At 53.7% G+C, this 21,460-nt stretch overlaps 1 protein-coding gene and 1 long non-coding RNA gene across 3 annotated transcripts; both read left to right on the forward strand.

The window, feature by feature from the left end:
* The first annotated feature begins 1,505 nt into the window (after positions 1–1,505).
* Positions 1,506–10,875, forward strand: AMN (amnion associated transmembrane protein). 2 transcript variants are annotated; one of them, XM_059183200.1, is made up of 12 exons: positions 1,506–1,628; positions 2,361–2,479; positions 2,589–2,633; positions 8,221–8,308; positions 8,449–8,666; positions 8,838–8,975; positions 9,092–9,200; positions 9,302–9,378; positions 9,588–9,765; positions 9,840–10,029; positions 10,338–10,431; positions 10,611–10,875. In XM_059183200.1, exons 1-12 carry the CDS (start codon positions 1,586–1,588, stop codon positions 10,713–10,715), a joined length of 1,404 nt encoding a protein of 467 aa, XP_059039183.1. In that variant the 5' UTR covers positions 1,506–1,585; the 3' UTR covers positions 10,716–10,875. The 2 variants fall into 2 exon arrangements, with proteins under 2 accessions (XP_059039183.1, XP_059039184.1); XM_059183201.1 differs by having other exon boundaries at positions 9,098–9,200.
* Positions 5,158–7,037, forward strand: LOC131837016 (uncharacterized). The gene is made up of 2 exons (XR_009355916.1): positions 5,158–6,250; positions 6,610–7,037. It is a non-coding gene; the product is annotated as an uncharacterized LOC131837016 (long non-coding RNA).
* Positions 10,876–21,460: the final 10,585 nt, after the last annotated feature.

The following is a 21,460-nucleotide window of genomic DNA, read 5'->3' on the forward strand; positions in this document are numbered from 1 at the left end:
TTCCCATCAGCCCGACAGGCAGACAAGGCCAAACTCCAGGGCCAGGAAGACCCCCGAGAGCAGGTGCCCACCCCCCGCCGGGCTGAGGGGGTACGAGCTTGTGTCCTCCCTCCTTAGTCCCAGTCAGAGAAGTCCTGCCCCTTCCCAGGGGCAGGTCCCACCCTCCTTGGAAGAAATATCAGCTGCGGGGGACATGCAAAGACCAGCCCCAGTGATGGGTCTAATTCCAGGGGTCTGCAGGGGAGGGGCAGGGACATAGAAGAGGGCAGGGTAGCCAGGAGAAAGGAAGCTGCCAGGGAGCCCGAAGCCTAAGTCGTGGCCCTCCCACGGGTAGTACCCATAGTCGTCCACGTCCACACGCGTGTCCATCCCCTGTCCCGCAGTCGCTCCCCCTGACCAGCTCGTCCTGGACCCAGGGGCCCACTCCTCCCTTGCCATCAGCCATGACCAGGAAGATGCCATCTGCCGCACTCCGTCACCCACAGGTCACCCTCTCCCCGCGCATCCATTCACGACGCCCCACCCGTATCCCCGTCCATCACCGGGTTTGCTGTGCGAGTCTGTGCGCCCACCCGCCTGCCCTCCGCCGGCCGGGCCCTCACCACCACCCACCCAGCCCCATGCCTCCGGCACCCCCTGCACCGTCGGGCCACCTGTCCATCTGTCCATCCATCGACCCAGCCATGCTCCCGTCCATGCACCAGCCATCCTGCCACTAACCTGCCACCCAGTTCATCTAAATCCTGTTCACCCACTCATCCGTCCTGCAGCCTCCTCTAGGGGCCACTCATCAGCCAGAATCCACCACCTTTTCTCCCCGCCATCAGCTCAACAAAACCCACCGGACACCTACCGGCAACCGCCCATTTATCCGAGCACCATGGTTCTTCCGCCTTCCACACTTTCCGACACTCTTCCCCACCACCGTCCCCAGCACGGTCCCCACCACGGTCCCCAGCACCGTCCCCACCACGGTCCCCAGCCCCGTCCTCAGCACCGTCCCCACCACGGTCCCCAGCCCCGTCCCCAGCCCCGTCCCCAGCACCCTCGCAGCACCTGCCCAGGCCCGCCCTCCTCCTGTCTCCATCCTTCAGCTCGCCGGCGTTGCGGTGCTCGGTCTCCAGCCCCCAAAGTCCTGTTCCTCCCGCGCCGACAGGTGCGCGCCCCCCACCACTCACCCCGCGCCGCTGGCAGCCACTGGGCCTGTGTCCACAGGGCTCGCGCCGCAACCCCCGTCCGCCACGGTCCGCGGCGCAGGCAGGAGGGTGGGCACCCGGCCCCGGCCGCACGGGGTCAGGACGGCGGCGAAGCCGGAGGATGGTCTCCACCCCGCCCCCACCACACCCTGGTCCCGGAGCCGGGGGTCGCGACAAGCTCCTCTTCCGGGGCGCCCAAGGTCCTCAGGTCCTGGAGGGCTGAGCGTGCTGGGCGGGAGCGAGTCCGGCCGGCGCCTCGGGGGCGCGGGGGGGCGGAAGGGGGCGTAAATGTGTAACCGCCCGGCCCCGCCCCGCCCCGCCCCGCCCCGCCCGGTCAGGTGGGCCCCGCGGGGCAAAGTCTCCGGGAGGCGACGCGGGAGCGCGGCGGGATGGGCGCGCTGGGCCGGGCCCTACTGGGGCTGCAGCTGCTGGGTAAGCGGGGGGCGCCCCGGCGGGGCCCCGAGGCGGCGGGAGGGCCTCGGCTCGCCCCGGGCGGGCGGCGGGAGCTGGAGAGGCTCCCGGGCCTGGGGGAGGCGAAGACCCCCCATCGGACCCCACCCCCACCCGGGCTCGGCCCTGCCCTCGGGCGCCGGGGTCGGTTCGAGGCGCGCAGCGTCCCCCGTTCCTGGCTACCGCAGCGACTGCGCGCGGGAGGGCGCGGGCTCCAAAGCTGACTCGGTTTCCCCGTCCCCGACGGCGCGCGGATCCTCGCTCTCGGCACCGCGGCCGACGCGCGTCCTCGGTGCTCGCCCCCGAGGCCCGGGAGCTTGAAAACTGCAGCCCCGGCCTTGCCCCTCTCTTAGCCCCTCGCGGTTCCCTCGGGACACAACTCCCAACCAGAGACCCCCTCCGGCCCCTTCTGCTGGGCCGAGGCCTCCGCTACCCCCTGCACCTCCGTCCTCTGTCGTCCCTGTCCTTGCCCCCTGCTCCAGCGACGGGCAAACTGGGGGCGGGGCGAGGAGGCGACGGGGCCGGCGTCCTGGAGGGGGCACGCGGGGGCGGGCGCTGCAGGTCGGGTAGGAGTTCGTCAGCACCGAGGCGGGGCTCCTGCAGGGTCTGGGCCGCCCTGGCGACCCCACCTGCGCGGGCTCTGGGCCCAACCTTCCCTCTGCCCCGGGGGTGGGCGCGTCGGAGGCGAGAGCACTCAGTCCTGCCCGTCCCCAGCGCTGACCCGGGCCGCCTACAAACTCTGGATTCCCGGTACGGACTTCGAAGCCGCCGCCAACTGGAGCCAGAACAGAACCCCGTGCGCGGGCGCCGCCGTCGAGTTCCCCGCAAACAAGGTGCCTTCCCCACACGCCTCCCTGGGGCGCCTCGGGATGGGGGACTCACGTGGCCGGGGTTTCGGGACAGGCAAAGGGGGGCCGCTAGCCAACCCACTTCTTCCTGCAGATGGTGTCAGTCCTGGTGCGAGAAGGTCACAGCATCTCGGACATGGTGAGGGGGGCTGTGGCTGAGACCCGGGTGGGAGGGGGCTGGTGGTCCCTTCTGGTCGTCTGGAAGCCCCTTTCTTGCCTTCAGATCGGCCCCAACCTGCCTGGGAAACCGTGGAGGCCTCGAGCCTTTGTCCTCTGGAGGGGCTTCTGGGAGGTTCGGGCAGATTCGGAGGCAGACACCTTGGTCCCAGCTCAGGCTGTGCCCCAGCCTTGGAAAGGGGTTCAGAGGCGTCTCCTCTCCCCGATGCCCTCTGTTTCTGGCCTCCAGCCCCCAGAAGTCAGTCTTCTCTAAGTTTCGCTCCAGGAAACACCCTTCCCCCACTCTACTCCCCAAACCCTTTCTGTGTCCTGGTACCTAAAACCCCCCATCAGAAATCACAAGGGTCTTTCTCTCAAACTGCTTCAGGGGACACTGGTGTTTCAGAGAATGGTGGGAATTAGGAGGGTAAAAGAGGCTCCAAGACCAACAAATCTGGGCAAATCTGGGAGAAGCCACCTACTTGCCTGGAGCTTTCAGGCTATGTTAAAGGCTCTGAAAAGGCCTGGGTCTTTTTTCCCCCGTGGTCTGTGAAAGGAGGGGTCAGCAGGCTACTTACTGGCCTAATGCAGCTGCATGGCCAGAGCTAGGAATGGCTGCTTTTTTCTTTTTTAAAAGATTTTATTTATTTATTTGACAGAGAGAGAGAGGTCACAGGTAGGCAGAGATGCAGGCAGGAAGCAGACTCCCTGCTGAGCAGAGAGCCTGATGCCGGGCTCGATCCCAGGACCCTGGGATCCTGACCTGAGCCAAAGCCAGAGGCTTAACCCACTGAGCCACCCAGTGCCCCCAGGAATGGTTGGAGGAAAAAAGCCAAAAGATGAATACTTTCATGGCCTGTGAAATATAGAATTCAAACTTCAATGTCCATAAATAAAGTTTTATTAGCACACAGCTCCCCTCCCCATTCAGTCACTAGCATCTATGGCCGCTGTCATGCTACAAAGCACAGTTCATTGGCCATGAGGGAGTGTGTGTGGCCCTCCGAGCCTAATGGATTTACTGCCTGGGGCTTTGCAGAAAGGCTCACCACTCCCTGATTTAAAGTGTCATTTCCCGGGACCCCAGGGTCTCCGAGTCCTCTCCTAGTTAAGTGCCAGCACAGCGCCCACTGTCCTCTGGGTTGACCATTGTCCTGTCAACAGCGGACCTGCCAGCATGGTGTGACTGATGTGAGGGTTGCTGGTCTGAGCAGGGGTGGAGCTAGGGGCAGGGGCTCTGGGTGTGGGTGCCAGGGTTGAGGTCCTCAACTAGTGGCCACTGGACCTTGTGTGGGTGGGCAACTTGTGGGGAGGCATCCAGTGGCCCCAGTACCATCCAAGCTCTTGCCCAGATGCAGGATCTGGGGACCCCAGGTCTTATTTCCACTCCCCAAGGTATCTTGGTTAGTGGATGGTTTCCGAAAGCGCCAATAACGGTGGGACCTAGACACTCATGGGGCAGGACAAGTCAGTGCAAGGGACCCCTGCCTCCCTGAGAGCCAGAGCAGTCTGTCTTGGCAGGGGGCATCAGGCAGATCCTGGAGGTCCCGATCCTGGCAGATCCGGGGTATAGATCCCTTTCTGTCCAACACAGAGACTAAGGTACGGAAGGGAGCAGCAGCTAGGTGAAGGAGCCAGCGGAGGCATAGGGGGGGCAGCTGGGTCCAGGGCCCACTCCCCCTGCCCCTGCCTAACTGTGGCAACCAGGCAGGCAGCAGCCCAGAACAGGAAGGGGGGCATCTAGAGCAGGTGTGGACCCTTGAGCGGCGAGTCAGTTGGGGTGGGGGCCTGGGGCCCTTCTCTGCTGACTGTTACTTTCATGATCTCCTTCCGAAGAGCTTGAGGCGATTAAAAGAGTCATTCATTCTTTCTTTCATTTCCTGACAGGTCCCTCTGTCTGGCCCGTCTTTCTATCCCCCGCTGTCCAAATGCGAGTCTCATTATAATCTGTGATGCAAAGTCAGCTGCCTTATAGGGGTGCTTGTGGTGTTTTGAGAATCCCTTCGCTGCTGCTGAGTCACAGTCATAGCCGAGCATATGTCTAATAAGTGATATGTCACAGTTCTGCCATCGGGCACATGCTTATGTGGGACACTAGCTAGAGAACCAGCTTTAGTCTTCTCCTTAGAATAAGCCCAGTTTCTGAAAACCTCCAAGCCACCAGCCTCGCCCCTTGGCTGCGGCTCAGCCGCCCCGGGTGTCCCTTTGCCTGTTCCCACTGTCACCAAGCGGTCCTCACCCACTGGGGCAACTCTCCTGTCTGCTCTTCTGCTCCAAGGCCAACTAGTTCTTTGCAGATCGGACTGTCGTGGAGAAACTGGAGGGTACTTTTGTCAGGAAACAGCCGCAACAAAACCCTGGAGTTTTGTTTGGGAATGAACACTCGCTTTATACCATCAGGCTGTGAATTTCTCTGCAAATGTTTCATAGACGTCGAAACTAGAGTTTTCTTTCTTTTTTTTTTTTTTTTAAAGATTATTTATTTATTTAACAGAGATCAGGCAGAGAGGCAGGCAGAGAGAGAGGAGGAAGCAGGCTCCCTGCTGAGCAGAGAGCCCGATGCAGGGCCTGATCCCAGGACCCTGAGATCATGACCTGAGCCGAAGGCAGAGGCTTTACCCCACTGAGCCACCCAGGCGCCCAAAACTAGAGTTTTCGAGTGGTCACCATTCAGGTCTTATACAGCTCGGGCCACTCATTAACACGTTGTAATGTGGTTTCTATTGTGAATGGTACAATGTTTTTACAAAATCATGTGTTTGTTCTAGTTATTTATTTTTATGAATGATGAGAGTTGTTCCTCTTTCCTTCCAGTCCTAACTCCTTTAATTTCTTTTTCTTTCCAAAGAGCATTGTCCAGGGGGTGCCTGGGTGGTGTAGTTGGTTAAGCGTCAGACTCTTGGTTTTGGCTCAGGTCATGATCTCAGGGTCATGGGATCGAGCCCTGTGTCAGGCTCCACGCCCAGCGGGGAGTCTGCTTGGGATTCTCTCTCCCCTCTTCCACTACGCCTCCCTCCCCACTCTCTTTATAAAATAAGGAAATCTTTAAAAATATATAACATTGTCCAGGATCCCTCCCCCTAGGTTGAACAAAAGTGATAAAAGGGGCATCTGTGTCTTGTTCCAACGTGGAAGAGAAGGCGTGTCGTGTTTCTCCATTGAGTGTAATGATTGCTGCAGGGTTTTGGTACAAAAACTATTAAATTGTGGAAGTTCTATTACTAGCCTGCTAGCAGCTTCTTTAAAAAAATGATAAATAGGTTTGTTGGACTTCTCTGGTGTTTTTTGTTTGTTTTACATCAAGTGAGATACGATTGCCCTTCCCTCCTTTTAGCCTTTTAGTCAGGTTTTCTAAGGTTGAATTGTCCTTGTGAGACCACTGTCCTGGGACCTTCCTGTAGGTGCAGGTCCCAGCAGGTCCCCCCTCTGCAAGACACCCGACTTCCCTCTACCCTAGGACGCTGATCATGTGGGCACGAGACTCCTCGCTGCATCTGCTGGGACATCATCATACGTACCACTGAGAAGTAGGGCTGGGAGCAGTCCTTGGACGGGAACCGCATGATCACCTCGCATTTGTAAAATACACTAGTGGATCTAGTCAGTTAATATATATTTTTAAAGATTTATTTTTTTAAAATTTAGATTTATTTATTTTAGAGAGAGAATGCGGGAGTGCGTGGGGCCGAAGGGGAGGGAAAATCGCAAGCAGACTCCCTGCTGATCGTGCGGGACTCGATCCCACGACCTGAGTGGAAGCCAAGATTGGGACCCTCAACCGACTGCACCACCCAGGTGCCCCTGATCAGCAAATATTTTATTGGGGATTTTTTTTTTTTGCATCTACATTTATAAGTAGAACGAACATACAATTTTTCTTCATCTGCTTTTGGAATCAAGATCACCACAGGCCTCATGAAATAGCCTGGGCAATTTTCACTCTCTTTTCTGTTTCCCAGAACAACTTCTGTAAGAAGAAATCAGTTGTTCCTTGAGAGTGCAGTGTACTTCGTGTGTAACAACATTGCTGCCGGAAGCCGACTGACGCCGTAACTTCTTTAGTGCTTGTTGGTCTATTTAAATTCTCTTGCTTCTTGTGTCGATTTTGTCATTTTGAATTTTTCTAGAAATTGGTATATTTCAAGTCTGGCAGTCCTTTTCATTTCTTAAGCTTCCCAGTGTCCGTGTCTTCCCACAAACAAGTAGGCCCTTCAGGTGTGTCTCTTTCCCATTTCGTTCCTTCTTCCTCCAAGCGTGTTGGCAGGGCAGGTCTCTGCCGCTGTCTGTGGTCTTTCCTTATGTCCCGCATTTGAATGGACTTTTGGCCGGATATAAAATTCCTGATAGGCCCTGCTTCTCCTTTAATACATGAAATATCGTCACACTGTCTTGTGCATCCGTTGTTCTTGCTGAGAAACCTGACCTCTGAGGTTTTTTTCTTTCCTGGGTGATCTGTGCGTTCTCTCTGAAGCTTCTAGAATGTTCTTCGTGTCGCTGGCGTTCCTAAGCACACTGCCCGCCTTCTGGGTGTGATTCTTCTTGCTGCCCACGCCGCGGGGCGCCTTTCCATGTGGGGTTTCTAGCTTTCTTCACACCTGGAAAATACATCCTCCTGGCTGCTTCAAATACCCCCCCCCCATTTGTATCTGCATTTTGGAACCCTGGGGTCTGCACTCTCTCCTGCTCTGCCCTGCAGGGTCCCTCCCTCCGCGGGGAACCGCGAGTCCCTGGGTCTTCTCCAGCTGGACCAGTCCACATGTTTATCTCACCTAGTGCGCTCTTCCTTTCAATTATTCCCTGTTCTGTAATTTATTTATATTTTCCCCCTTTGGTTCTTTTTATTATTAGGTTTTCATTTTTTTTTTTTTTAAGATTTTTATTTGCTTGTCAGAAAGAGCAGGAGCAAGGGAAGCGACAGGCAGAGGGAGCAGCAGACTCCCCCACGGAGCAGGGACCCCCATGCAGGACTTGATCCCAGGACCCCGGGATCAGGACCCCAGCCAGGGGCAGACACCTAACCGGCTGAGCCACCCAGGCGTCCCTAAGTTTTCATTTTAATTCCAGTATAGTTAACATACAGTGCTACATCACTCGAGGGTGCAGGATAGTGATTCACCCCCTTTGGTTCTTCTCCAAAAACGAGTTCTTGCCCTGTGCGTCCCGGCCGCAGTTCCTGCGGCGCCCCCGTCTGTCTCCGGGGCTCCCTTGCGCCTGTGGGTGGGGCTGTCTTGCTGTCACAGCCCTGCTCCCTGCCCCCTCTCCCTCACACAGTTCAGGGCCGCCTTCACACTCCTCCGAAGCTGGGGTTCCTGGTTTGTAGTTTCTCGGGGGTGATGGAGAGGGCAGTGGCCTTAGTGTCACCGTGCCCCAAACTCTTCAGGCCCCCAGGGCTCAGGCTGGGTCTGGCCCCTTGGCCTGCAGTCCTGCTCCCTCCGGTTTCTCTGACCCTCAGCCAGGGCCAGGCGCCCCCAGACCCTGAGCTCCCCTCCCCGGGAACAGGGGGGCCGGCGCGGGACCCTGTGGCACCTTGGGTCACCGCGAGGCGCAGCCTCCGCCTGTGCTTCCCGCAGCTCCTGCCCCGGGACGGGGAATTCGTCCTGGCCTCGGGGGCTGGCTTCAGCGCCCAGGACGCCAGCAGGGACCAGGGCTGTGGCACAGGTGAGGCGCCCCGGGCGGGGTCGGGGGGTGGGGGTGGGCGGGGAAGGTGACCAGGGCGGGGCCTGCCCTGGGGGCGTGTCTGGGCGGGGCCCGGTTGGGGGCGGCCCTCCCGCGAGGCTCAGGGACGCGCGCCCACCCAGGCGCCCCCGCGCGCTTCCTCGACCCCGACCGCTTCTCCTGGCACGACCCCCGCCTGTGGCGCTCCGGGGACGCGGCGCGCGGCCTGTTCTCCGTGGACGCCGAGCGCGTGCCCTGCCGCCACGACGACGTCGTCTTTCCGTCCGACGCCTCCTTCCGAGTGGGCCTGGGCGCGATCCCCGGCCCCGCGCGCGTCCGCAGCGTCCGGGCTCTGGGCCAGGTGAGCTGGCGCGCGCGGGGCCGGGGCTTGGGTCTCCCCTCCGCGCCTCGGCCCGGGCAGTGCCCCTCCCGGCGCGCCGCCGCCCCTGCCAGGCCCCGCCCGTGAGTTCCGAGCACTCAAAGGCTGCCCCTCCCCCCACCCCGGCGCCGCTCGTGATCCGGCCCCCCGCAGACGTTCACGCGCGACGAGGACCTGGGGCCGTTCCTGGCGTCCCGCGCCGGCCGCCTGCGCTTCCACGGGCCGGGCGCTCTGAGCGTGGGCTCCGAGGCCTGCGCCGAGCGGTCGGGCTGCGTCTGCGGCAACGCGGAGGTGAGTGGGGCCCGCAGCGCCTGGCGGGGGTCCGCTCGGGGCGGGGGCCCGGCGTCCGGCCTCGGCCGCCGCGGTCTGGCCCTCCCGCCTCCCTGCTGACCGACGCCCTCCGCCAGCTGCAGCCCTGGATCTGCGCCGCCCTGCTCCAGCCCCTGGGCGGTCGCTGCCCCCCGACCGCCTGCCGTGACGCCCTCCGGCCCGAGGGCCAGTGCTGCGACCTCTGCGGTGAGCGCCCCCTCCCGGCACGTGTTTGCTGAGACGGCCTAGCTACCGTGGCTCGCCCCCAGCCTCAGTTTTCCTGATGGTACTGGGCCCTCCCGTCGCAGGAGCCATCGTGTCGCTGACCCACGGGCCCACCTTTGACCTGGAGCGGTACCGGGAGCGGCTGCTGCAAACCTTCCTGGTAATGGGGCCGCGCCCCCCACCTTCGCCCTGCCACCCGCCGCCGCCCCCGCCCCCGCCCGGGACCTCTCCCCGCAGGGACCCCGGGGCCCCACTTTGCCTCACTGACGTGGTCACTCTCCGCGCATCCGGCCACCATTCGTCCCTGTGGCCGGGGCCCCCGCAGGTCCGAGGGCGAGGTCCCTGGGACAACCCTGTCTCCGTTCCCAGCCGCAGTACCAGGGGGTGCAAGTGGCGGTGTCCAAGGTGCCGCGCCCGGCCCGGACGCGCGACACCGCAGGCGCGGAGGCGGACGCGGAGATCCAGGTGGTGCTGGCGGAGACCCGGCCGGAGACGGGCAGGGCGCGACGGCTGGCCCGCGCCCTCCTGGCGGACGTCGCCGAGCACGGTAACCGCGGTGCGTTTTCCCGGTCCCTGGCCCGCCCCGCGTGGCGGAGACTGAGCCGGCGCCGTCCGTTGCAGGCGAAGACCTTGGGGTCCTGTCGGCGACAGCTCGGGAGTCGGGCGCGCCTGTCGGGGACAGCTCGGCGGAGGGGCTGGACCGTGCGGGTTTGCGCGCGGAGCTGGCCGGCGGAGTGACGGCCGCGCTGCTCCTGCTGCTGGCGCTGGCGGCGGGCGCGCTGCTGCTGCTGCGCCGCGCTCGGAGGCTCAGGTGCGCCGGCGGGGCCGCGGGCTCGGGGGCCGGCGGCGGCCGTGGGGTCTCGGGCTGCGCGGACCTGCAGGGGGGCGGCGGCTCAGGCCGCTGGGTCCCCGGGCCGCGGGGCGGGGCGGATCCGTCGCGGGCGGAGGCTCAGGTCGCGGGGGCGGGGCCTCGGAAATGGGGGTCGCGGGGCGGGGTCTCAGGGCGGGTGCGCTGGGGTCCCGAGGCCCAGGGGGCCCGCGAGGCGGAAGGGGCGGAGGGTCAGGTAGCGGGAGTGGGGGCCGAGCCGCCGAGGGCTCACGTGCGTCCCTCTTCCGCAGGTGGAGTAGGCGCGACGGAGCGGGCCCCGGGCCGGGGCTGGCGCCCCTGGGCTTCTCCAACCCGGCGTTCGGCGCGGCGGGCTCCGCGGAGCCGGTGAGGGGCCGGTAGGGGGAGCCGGGGAGGGGGCGGGAGGGGGAGCCGGGAGAGGCCGGGAGGGGGCGGGAGGGGGAGCCGGGAGAGGCCGGGAGGGGGCGGGAGGGGGAGCCGGTTCTCCCCGCGGCCGCGCTGGGCGCCCACGGCCCTGACTGCGCCCGCCCCTTGATTCCCCGCAGCCGCAGCCCCCGCAGCCCCCGCAGCCTCCCGCGCGGAAGCTGGAAAACAGCAGCACCAGCCGCAGCTACTTCGTTAACCCGCTTTTCGCAGAGGCAGAGGCCTGAGCGGCCGCGAGACGGGTCCACCCTCGCTTCTGCCCTGCGCCACCCCCGGGAAATGTCCGGGACCCTGACCTTGCGGGATCCCCGCCCCCTTCTCCACACTCCTTGTCCCCCGCAGGCCAGGGTGGGGTGGCTTTGCCCAATAAAGAGGTTTCCTGCCCCCGCTTTGCCTTTGCTTGAGCTTGGGGAGCCGGCCAATGCCCTGGTCCGTGCGTCCGCTGGGGAGGGGTCGTTCTGGGTCCTCCCTCCTGCCATCCGCGAAGGGCAGCTCCGGGCGCTACCTAGGGAATGGGTCCACCCGAAAACTGCAGTCTGCAGAGTTGCACCCAGAACAAGAGGGCGCTGCCCCCGGTGCAAGGGGAGGCGGCTGGAGGACGCGAGCGAGGCACTGGTAAGCCTGGCAGTCCGGGCCACCTCATCATCCTGCCACAGGGTCGCCGACCTTGCAAATAAACAGCCAGTCTTTTTTTTTTTTTTTTTTTTTAAGATTTTGTTTACTGACAGCACAAGTGGGCAAAGCGTCAGGCAGAGGGAGAAGGAGAAGCAGAGTCCCCGCTGAGCAAGGAGCCCGGTGCAGGACTCCATCCCAGGACCCTGGGACCCTCACCCGACTCAAAGGCAGACACCTAACAGACTGAGCCACCCAGGCGGCCCCCATTTTTTTAAAAAAAATATTTTATTTACTTGACAGAGAGACACAGCAAGAGAGGGAGCACAAGCAGGAGGAGGGGGAGAGGGAGAAGCAGGCTCCCCTTCGAGCGAGGAGCCGGATGCGGGACTCGATCCCAGGACGCCGGGATCATGACCTGAGCCGAAGGCAGCTGCCCAACCAACTGAGCCACCCAGGCGCCCCAAAAAATGGGGTAGTTTTTTAAATACTGCGTCGCAGGAGTTCTTTATGTATTTTGGATGCTCGTGTCCTACCAGATAGATTCTTTGCGAAGAGCGTCTCCTCCGCAGGGCGCTGCCCTTTCCGTGTCCTGGGTGGCTCCCCTGCGGCGCAGAAGCCGTCTGGCTGGACGCAGCTCCCTTGGACCATTTTGGCTTCCGGTGCCCTTGCCCGAGGAAGTGGTGCTCAAGCCAGTATCAGAGCGCTCACCGCCTGGGTTTTCTTCTAGGATTTTTCTGGCTTGGGGTGTTACAGTTGAGTGTTCAGCCCCCCTCGAGCTGGCTCTGGAGTGCGGCGCTCTTCGCCAGCAGCTGATTCCCCGCACCGGGTCCTGCAGAGACTGTCCTTTCCCTGCCGTAGGCTCCTGCCTCCTTTGTGCAATGAGACGGCTGTGCAAGTGTGGGGTTTCTTTCTGGGCTCATCGCTCTGTCCCACTGGTCTGGGTGTCTTTCTGTGCCACCAAACTGCATGGATTACTCCAGCTGTGTCGTGTAAATGTGGGCGCAGGATTCGTTTCCTTCGTTTTCAAGTTTGCTTTGGCTATTCGCGGTCTTCTGTGGTTTCTTATAAATACGGGATTATATATTCTAATTCTGTGACATGCCACTAATATTTTGACAGATTTCTTGGACATTTTTAAAAAAATTTTTTTTAGGTTTTATTTATTTATTTGAGATCACAAGCAGGCAGAGAGGCAGGCAGAGACAAGAGAGGGGGAAGCAGGCTCCCCGCTGAGCAGAGAGCTGGATCCCAGGATCCTGAGATCATGACCTTTGCTGGAGGCGGAGGCTTAACCCACTGAGCCACCCAGGCGCCCCTATAATTGGAATTTTTTTAAGATTTTATTTTTTAAAGTAATCTCTATACCCAACATGAGGCTCGAACTCACAACCCAGAGATCAAGAATCAGATGTTCTACCGACTGAGCCAGGTGGGCGCCCCTAGTATTTGGAAGTTGTCCGTTTAGTCCCCTTCACCCGTTTCACCCACCCCACGTCTCCCTCCCCTCTGGCAGACCACCAGTTTGTCCTTTGTATCTGTGAATCTGTTTCTGTTTGCATGTGTGTTCTTTTTTTTTTGACTTATAGATTCTAGATATACGTGAAATCCTATAGTATTTGTCTTCCTCTGACTTATTTCTCATGGCATAATACCCTCTAGTTCCATCCATGTTGCAAGTGGCAAGATTTCATTCTTTTTTCTGCCTGAGTAATCGTCCACTGTTTATACACATCGGCTTCATCCATCTGTGGACGCAGATATCCTGGCTATTATAAATAATGCTGCGACACACAGAGGAGCATAGATTTTTTTTTAAAAGAGTTTATTTATTCAACACAGAGACACAGTGAGAGAGGGAACACAGCACAGGGAGTGGCAGAGGGAGAACCAGGCTTGGTTCTCTCTGGACTCTGGGACCACGACCGGGACCACGACCACGACCACGACCTGAGCTGAAGGCAGCTCAGTTAACAACTGAGCCACCCAGGTGTCCCGAGGAGCGTAGATCTTTTCAAATTAATATTTTCATTTTCTCTGAGTAAATACCCAGAAGTGGGATCAGTAGGCTATATGGTATTTCTATTTTTTATTGTTTTGGAAAAGCCTGCCTGCTGTTTTCCACAGTGGCTGTACCAGCTTGCATTTCTACCAACAGTGCCCAGGGGTTCTCTTTTTTCCACATCTACACCAACACTTGTTGTTTCTTGTCTTTTTCATACTAGCCATTCTGATAGGTAGGGAGTGATGATCTCACTGTGGTTCGGATCGGCATTTCCCGGATGCTTAGTGGTGTTGAGCATCTCTTCATATATCTCTTGGCCATCTGTATGTCTTTATGGGAAAATGTTTACTTAGGTCCTCTGCCCATTTTTTAATTGGATTGTATGTATGTATACATACATATTGTATATGAGTATTGTATATGTGTATATTGTGTGTGGATATACACGCAAACGTATACAGACACGTACGTGCACACACACACTGAGTTGTAGGAGAGCTTTATGTATTTTGGATGTTAGTCCTTTATCAGATCTATTTGCAAATAGCCTCTCCCATATAGTAGTTGCCTTTGCGTTTTGTTGCTGGTTTACTTTGCTGTGCAAAAACTTTTTAGTTTGATGTAGTGTCAAATGTCCATTTTTGCTCTTGTTTCTGTTGCTTGGGAAGAGATCCAGAAAAATATTGCCAAGAGTGATGTCCAAGAGTTTACTGCCCATTTTCTTCTTGGATTCCTATGGTCTTAGGTCTCACATTTAGGTCTCTAATCCATTTTGAGTTCAATTTTGTGTATGGTGTAAAGTGTTCTAGTTTCGTTCTTTTGCATGTTGCTTTCCAGATGTCCCAGCACAGTATTTCCCTATTGTATATTCCTGCCTCCTTGGTCATAGATTAATTGACCACATGCACACGGGCTGAGTTTGGGTCTCGTGATCACATTCCATCAGTCTGTCGGGGTTTGTTTTGTTTTTGTTTTGTTGGCAGGACCATTCTGTTTTGGTTACTACAGCTCTGTGATAATAGTTTGAAATCTGGAATTTTGATACATCCAGCTTATTCTTTCTCAAGATTACTCTGGCTAGTTGGGGTCTTGTGGTTCCGTACAAATTTTGGGATTATCTGTTCTAGCTCTCTGAAAATACTTTTGGTGTTTTGATAGGGATGATTGCACTGATTCTGTAGACTGCTTTGGGTAATGTGGACATTCTAACAATAGAATTTTTTCCAATCCACAGGCACGGTGTATCTTTCCATTTATTTGTGTTGTCTTCAGTTTGATTTTTAATGTTGTATTGTTTTCAGAGTACAGTTATTTCACCTCTTTGGTTAAATGTCTTCCTGGCTATTTTATTCTTCAATTTTGAATGGGATTGTTTTCTTAATTTCTCTTTCTACTAGCTTGTTATTAGCATATAAAAACAGATTTCTTTCTCTCTTTTTTTTTTTTTTTTTAATTTGTCAGAGAGAGAGAGGGAGAGAGCGAGCACAGGCAGACAGAGAGGCAGGCAGAGGCAGAGGGAGAAGCAGGCTCCCTGCGGAGCAAGGAGCCCGATGTGGGACTCGATCCCAGGGCGCTGGGATCATGACCTGAGCCGAAGGCAGCCGCTTAACCAACTGAGCCACCCTGGCGTCCCTAAAAACAGATTTCTTTATATTAATTGTGTATCCTGCAACTTGACTGACTTCATCCTGCAACTTGACGGAATTTATTCTAATAATATTTTGGGTGGAGTCTTTACAGTTTCTGTATATATTACGTTTTCTCTCTATACTCTTGTGTCCTCTAATAACATAGTGATCTTTCATTTCCTTATCATTTTGGATGCTCTTTATTCCCTTTTCTTGTTTGATTGCTGTGTCTAGGGCTTCCAGTACTATGTTGAATAGAAGTGGTGAGTTGATATTTTTGTTTTGCTCCTGATCTTAGAGGAAAAACTTTGAGCTTTTCATCAGTTTTATGTTAGATGTGGGTTTTTCAGATAAAGCCTTTATTAGGTTAAGGAACATTCCTTCTATTACCTACTTCGTTGAGAGTTTTAGCCTGAATAGATGTTGAATTTTGTCAAATGCTTTCACTGCATCTATTGAGATGATCGTATGACTTTTATCCTTAATTCTGTTACTACGGTATAGTGCATCGATTGTGTAGATTTTGAATCCTCTTTGCATCCCTGGTATAAATCCTACTTGATTGTGGTGAATGATCCTTTTGATGTATCATTGAACTCAGTTTGCTGATATTTTGTCAAGGATTTTTGTATCTATGTTCATGAGAGTTGTTGACCTGTAATTTTGCTTTATTTGTAATATCTTTGTCTGGTTTGGTATCAGGGCAATGCTGGCTATTTTTTTGGAACAGTTTGAGAAAAATAGGCATTAGCTCTTTCACGTGTTTGGTGGCATTCGTCTCTGAAGCCATCTGGTCCTAGACTTTGTTTGGGGAATTTTTACTGTTACTATGAATTCAATTTCATTACTTAGTAATCAGTCTGTTCAGATTTTCTCTTTCTTCCTGATTCAGTCTTAGAAGATTGTATGTTTCTAGGAATTTATCCATTTCTTCTAAATTGTTCAGTTTGTTGGCGTGTAACTTTTCATGGTGGTCTCCTGTAATTCTTTATAGTTCTGTGGTGATGGTTGTAACTTCCTTCATTTGCAATTATATTTATTTGTTATCTTTTTTTCCTTGATGAGTTGTGCTAATAGCTGATCAATTCTGTTTTTTCAAAGAACCAGCTCTTAGTTTCATTAATCTTTTCCATTGTTTAAACCTCTATTTCGTTAATTTTTCCTCTGATGTTTATTATTTCCTTTCTTCTACGACCTTTGGGCTTAGTTTGTTCTTTTTCCAGTGCCTGTAAGTGTGCAGGTACAGTGTCCCCCTCTCTGGAGGTAGGCCAGCAGTGCTAGAAACTTAACCTGTTAGAGCTGCTTTTGTTCTTCCCTGTAGATTTGGAGCTTTGTGTCTTCATTTTCATTTTTCTTCAAAGCATTTTAAAATTTCCTCTGATTTCTTCATTGACCCATTGGTTGTTCAATAGCACATCGTTTAATCTCCACATATTTTTAAGTTTTCTTGTTACTGATTTCTAGTTTCCTACCATTGTGGTTAGAAAAGATGCTTGGTATGATTTTAACCTTAAATGTATCGAGACTTGTTTTGTGGGCTACCATGTGGTCTATTCTGGGGGACAGGCCATGTGCACTTGAAAAATGTGTATCCTGCTGTTTTTGGATGGAATGTTCTGTATATATCTGTTAAGTCCATCTGGTCTAATGTGTGACTGCAGGTTAATGTCTCCTTATTGATTTTCTGTCTGTATGATCTATCCATTGATGTAAGTCAGGTGTTAAAGTGCCCTACTCTTGGGGTGCCTGGGTGGCTCAGTGGGTTAAAGCCTCTGCCTTCGGCTCAGGTCACGATCCCAGGGTATTGGGATCAAACCCCGCATCGGGCTGTCTGCTCCACGGAGAGCCTGCTTCCTCCTCTCTCTCTCTGCCTGCCTCTCTGCCTACTTGTGATCTCTGTCTGTCAAATAAATAAATAAAATCTTAAAAAAAAAAATCTTAAAAAGTGCCCTACTCTTATATTGCTGTCAATTTCAGCCTTTGTGTGTGTTAATATTAACTTCATGCTTTTAGGTGCTCCTGTGTTGGGTGCATAAATATTTACAAGCACTTTTCCCATATGCTGGGTGGAACCCTTTGTCTGATGGAATATTGTCACCCCAGCTGTTTGTTCCTGTTTGGATGCAGGGTCTTTTTCTATCCCTTCCCTTTCAGTCTGTGTCTGTCTTAAGTCTGAAATGAGTTTCTTGTAGACAGCATTTGGGTGGGTCCTGTTTTTTTTTTTTTTTTTTTTTAATCCTTTCTGCTTCCCCATGGATTTTGATTGGAGCATTTACACTTAAAGTAATTATTGATAGGTATGTACTTCCTGCCATTTTGTTAATTGTTTCCTGGTTGTTTTTGTAGTTCTTCTCTGGCTCTCTTCCCTTGTGATTTGATGATTTTCTTTAGTGTTTAGATTCATTTCTATGTTTTGTATATCTGTTATTTATTTATTTTTATTTATTACTTATTTACATCTACTTCTGTATATATATTATAGGTTCTTTGATCTGGGATTACATGAGGCTCATATTTAACAATCTGTGTCTATGGCATTCTGTTTTAAGTAGGTGGTTGTTTAGGTTCAAATCCATTCTCAAAGCACTACATTTAATCTCTTCTACCGTTTTATGTTTTTGACGTCTTTTTATTTAGTGCATACCTTAAGTGATTATTGCAGAATTTAGTTGACTTTACTACCTTTTTTCTTAACCCTCATACTGACTTTTTAAAAGTTTTATTTATTTGAATAATCTCTACACCCAACATGGGGCTTGAACTCGTAACTAAGACTCACATGCTCTATGGAATGAGCCAACCAGCTGCTCCTGAATGCCTTTCATTTTGCTTTTCTGGGAAACTCTTTATCTCTCCTTCAATCCTGAATGTTAACTTTGTCAGAGAGTATCCCTGGTTATGTTTTTTTCTTTCAGCACTTTGAGTATATCATGGCACTGACTCTGGCCAGCAAAGTTTCTGATTAAAATCAACGGATAGTCTTAAAGGAGTTCCTTTATACATAACTAGTTGCTTTTGTTTTTTATGCTTCGTATTCTCTGTATCTTAAATTTTTGACATTTTAATTATAATATGCCTTGGTGTGGATCTCTTTGGATTCATCTTCTTTGGAGCTCTATATGCTTCTTGGATCTTGGTCTGTTTCCTTCCCCAGGTTAAGTTATTATTTCTTGAAATAAGTTTTCTGCCCCTTTCTCTCTCTTCTTCTGTGATCTCTGTAATATGAATGTTAGTATACAGTATACTGGATGTTGTCCCAGAGGTTCCTTAAGCTCTTATTTCTTTTCATTCTTTTTTCTTTTTGTTCTTCATTTTGGGTGATTTCCACTACCTTGTCTTTCTTATCTCTGATTCATTCTTCTGTATCCTCAAATCTGTTGCTAATTCCCTCTAGTGTATCTTCCATTTCTGTTTTCATATTCTTAAATTCTGACTGGCACTTTCTCATATTTTCTATCTCTCTTTTTAAAAGATCTTCTTTATTTCGGATACAGAAAGGGAGAGAGGGTGTGTGAGCACAAGCATGAGAGAGGGGAAGGGCAGAGGGAGAAGCAGACGCCTCACCGAGCAGGGGGCCTGACGTGGGGCTTGATCCCAAGAGCTGGGATCATGATCTGAGCCGAGGCAGACACTTAATCAACTGAGCCACCCAGGCGCCCCATATTTTCTATCTCTTGGTTGAAGTCTGCACTCTTGTTTCATTTAGTTATTTTTCTCAGGTTTTGTCTTGTTATTTTGTCTGAAACATTCTCCTATGTCTGTTCACTTTGCCTGACTCTGTTTCTGTGTATTAGGTAGTTCAGTGACTTCTCCCAGTGTTCAAGGTTTATGTAGGAAATGTCCTGTGTGGCCGAGAAGTGCAGTCCCTCCTGGCCACCAGTGCCAACGGCTCCAGGGGTGTCCCTTACATGGATGGCATGTACCCTTGTGTTGTTGTGGAGCTGTGACTGCTGTGGGTGTGCCCATGGGTGGGGGTGACACCTGGTCTGGCTGGCCGGGCCTCCCTGCTGTGACTGCCGTGGTTCACTGGCGGCCTGGGTTATACACCCTGTTGTTAACCATCTAGAGGGAGAATTTTATTTTTAAAAAGATTTTATTTATTTGACAGAGAGGCACAGTGAGAGAGGGAACACAAGCAGGGGAAATGGGAGAGGGAGAAGCAGGCTTCCCACTGAGCAGGGAGCCCGATGTGGGGCTCCATTCCAGGACTCTGGGATCATGACCTGAGCCAAAGGCAGAGGCTTAACTGACTGAGCCACCCAGGTGCCCCTAGAGGGAGGATTTCAAAATGGCACTTGCCATCACTGGAGTCTACATAGAATGGGCTAGGAAAATGGCTGCTTCCGGTGTCTCCGTCCTGGGGAGATGCCCAGCTATTTCTGCTCTCTCTGGCAGGTCCTCCAAGATTTTATTTTTATTTTATTCTAATTTTTTAAATTCTAATTTTTAATGAAAACATTAATTATGCCTATGGTACGTACATGTTTTATATGGTATTTTCGTACTGGTTTCTGAGTCAAAGCTAGTCTGTGCATTAACCCTTTAAGGGCAGGCTTTCCTTTTCCTATAGTTCCACTCTTTTCTTGGACAGGACTCCCTGGTAGTTTGGGAACCCAGGTGTTTTGTGAGCTCCTCTGGATCTGGGCTGCCTGATGTGGAGCTCAAACCTCTCTCTCCTCAGGGAGAACGTCTGTACCTGGGAGATCTCTCCACTGTGGAGTACTGCCTCTGTGGGAGTGTGTGTTTCCGTAGGCTGTGTTTCTGCCTTTTCTACCGCTCTCCTTGCTGTGCCTTGTTGTGGAGGCTCTGTTCACCCAGGGTCTGGGTCCCCATTACTGGGGATTATTCCACATACAGTTGTAGATTGTTGTGTTCGTGGGATGAGGTGAGCTCAGGACAGTACTATGCTGCCATCTTGAACTTTCTTCTTTCGATATTTGTCATTTGGACCCTTCAAACAGGACCTTCATTTAGCCACAAGAAACCTGCCTTGGTTGGAGGCGTTTCCTGTAAGTTATCAGAGTCAGAGGTGTCCTATCTGCAGTGAGGAGGGGTGTTGTCCAAGGGGGAGGGAGCAGGGTGTCCGGGAGAAGGTGACTGCAGTGAGGAGTTCTGGGAGGAGTGGTTAGGAAGAAGATTTCATAGGACTGGGATGATGGGCCGGAAGGTGGTGGGTGTTCAGGAGAGCCTCTACACAGGGCATGGGGATGGCTATGGGGGTCCCGGCACTGTCTCCTGGCTGCCCTTAGCCAAAGGCGTGGTGGCGGGAATGGCTCATTTTGGGGTGGTACTTGAAGGCCCTTCCTCCTTACATATTAAAAAGAAAAATGGGAGCTAATAATTAGGATGTCCAAGGGCAGAAGGCATCATTAAGCTTTTCTTTAAGGTCTCAAAGGTTACATCATCTTGATTTTTCCTAAATAATAGGGTCAGATTTGTTGATTTCTTTAGAAAACATACAAAGTTTGGTCCTAAGAGAGAAAGTTCAAAATCCAATTCCACAGCAAGCCAGTCTGAGAAAAGCTTGTAATTGGTGCTTGGTTTTAGGTTTGGGATGTGCAGGATACTACAAAAGCACATGAGCTTCTACATGAGTCGTTGTTCCAAGACCAGTGCCGTAAATACTGAATCTGAGTCTGAGCAAACTGCCATTTTTTCTGGAAGACTTTCTGTTCTTTTAAGGCTAACGGTTTCAACAGGAGGCTGCTGTCCTCTTCCTGTGGGGAGACTTGGGAAAGGGGGCAGAGAAGCAAGTGCTGGACGCATGGTACCAGTGGGAAGCCTCCAGAAAACCTTGTGTCACTGTCCTTTTGTAAGGTGCGTGAGCCCCCGGGGATGTGACTGCCTGAGGGTCCTGCCGTCCTGCCCAGGGAAGCAGGGATCCCTGCTGGCCACCGCCACAGAAATGCTGACACAGGCACTGGGTGCGCTCATTATGGCCAGACCCCGGCTGTCGGTTGAGATGGAGACAGACAAGGACAGGGTGCTGAGGGTCACAATGTTATTTTATGGCTTGGAGCTCCCAGACGAACCTCCCTGCTCAGCGGCTGGGTTTTCTCACAGGTAGGATCAGGGTGTTGCAGGAGCTAGTGCAGGGGCAGTGAGGCCAGGGGCCTCTGGCCTTCTGTTATCTTGGTGCCGTGCAGGGTCTATTTATAGGGTATTGGTTTGTTCTGGGGAGAGGCTTTGCAGGGTCTGTGTGGATCTCAGTGGGAGGTGTGCTATGGATTCTGTGGGGGTCCATTGAGGGTTTTGCTCATAATGGGCTGGTAGTTGATCCAAGTGGCCTTGGACTTGGTGGCAGGGACGGGGGAGACACAGCAAGGACATGAAAGGGTCACATGACCCACCTAGTTGGCTATCTGGATTGCTGCTGTCAAACTCCAGAATTGCTTCCTCTTTCGGGAGAAATTCCAGCAATTTCTTGAAGAAATTTGGGCCCGGTAAGGGAATGGGGCCAAGGAACTAAGAAGAAAGTGTGAGTATCTCCTAGGGGCCCAAGCAAGAGAGAAGAGGTTCATGACAGGACCTTGTTGAGGTTTGCTAGGGACCCCCATTATCTGAAAGGATGTGGCTCTCCGAGGTGGGGCTCTTGGTGGTAGTGGGGCTGAGCACTGAGTGTCGCTGTCATGTCAGAAGGGACAGAGACTCATTCCCAGTGTGCAGGGTGGTAGAGAGGGACAGGAAGAGCCTCTGTAGTTCCTCGGAGCCCTGGCACAAGGGGTGG

This window comes from Mustela lutreola, chromosome 7 (genome assembly GCF_030435805.1).
Source record: "Mustela lutreola isolate mMusLut2 chromosome 7, mMusLut2.pri, whole genome shotgun sequence".
In the NCBI taxonomy this organism is placed as follows: Eukaryota; Metazoa; Chordata; class Mammalia; order Carnivora; family Mustelidae; genus Mustela; species Mustela lutreola.

Excerpts from the sequence above, each read along its gene's own strand:
- AMN (XM_059183200.1), top strand. The coding sequence starts at position 1,586 with ATGGGCGCGCTGGGCCGGGCCCTACTGGGGCTGCAGCTGCTGG. Across the intron at positions 9,766-9,839 it reads GGCGGACGTCGCCGAGCACG|GCGAAGACCTTGGGGTCCTG; the intron begins GTAACCGCGGTG and ends CGTCCGTTGCAG. Across the intron at positions 10,030-10,337 it reads CGCCGCGCTCGGAGGCTCAG|GTGGAGTAGGCGCGACGGAG; the intron begins GTGCGCCGGCGG and ends CCTCTTCCGCAG.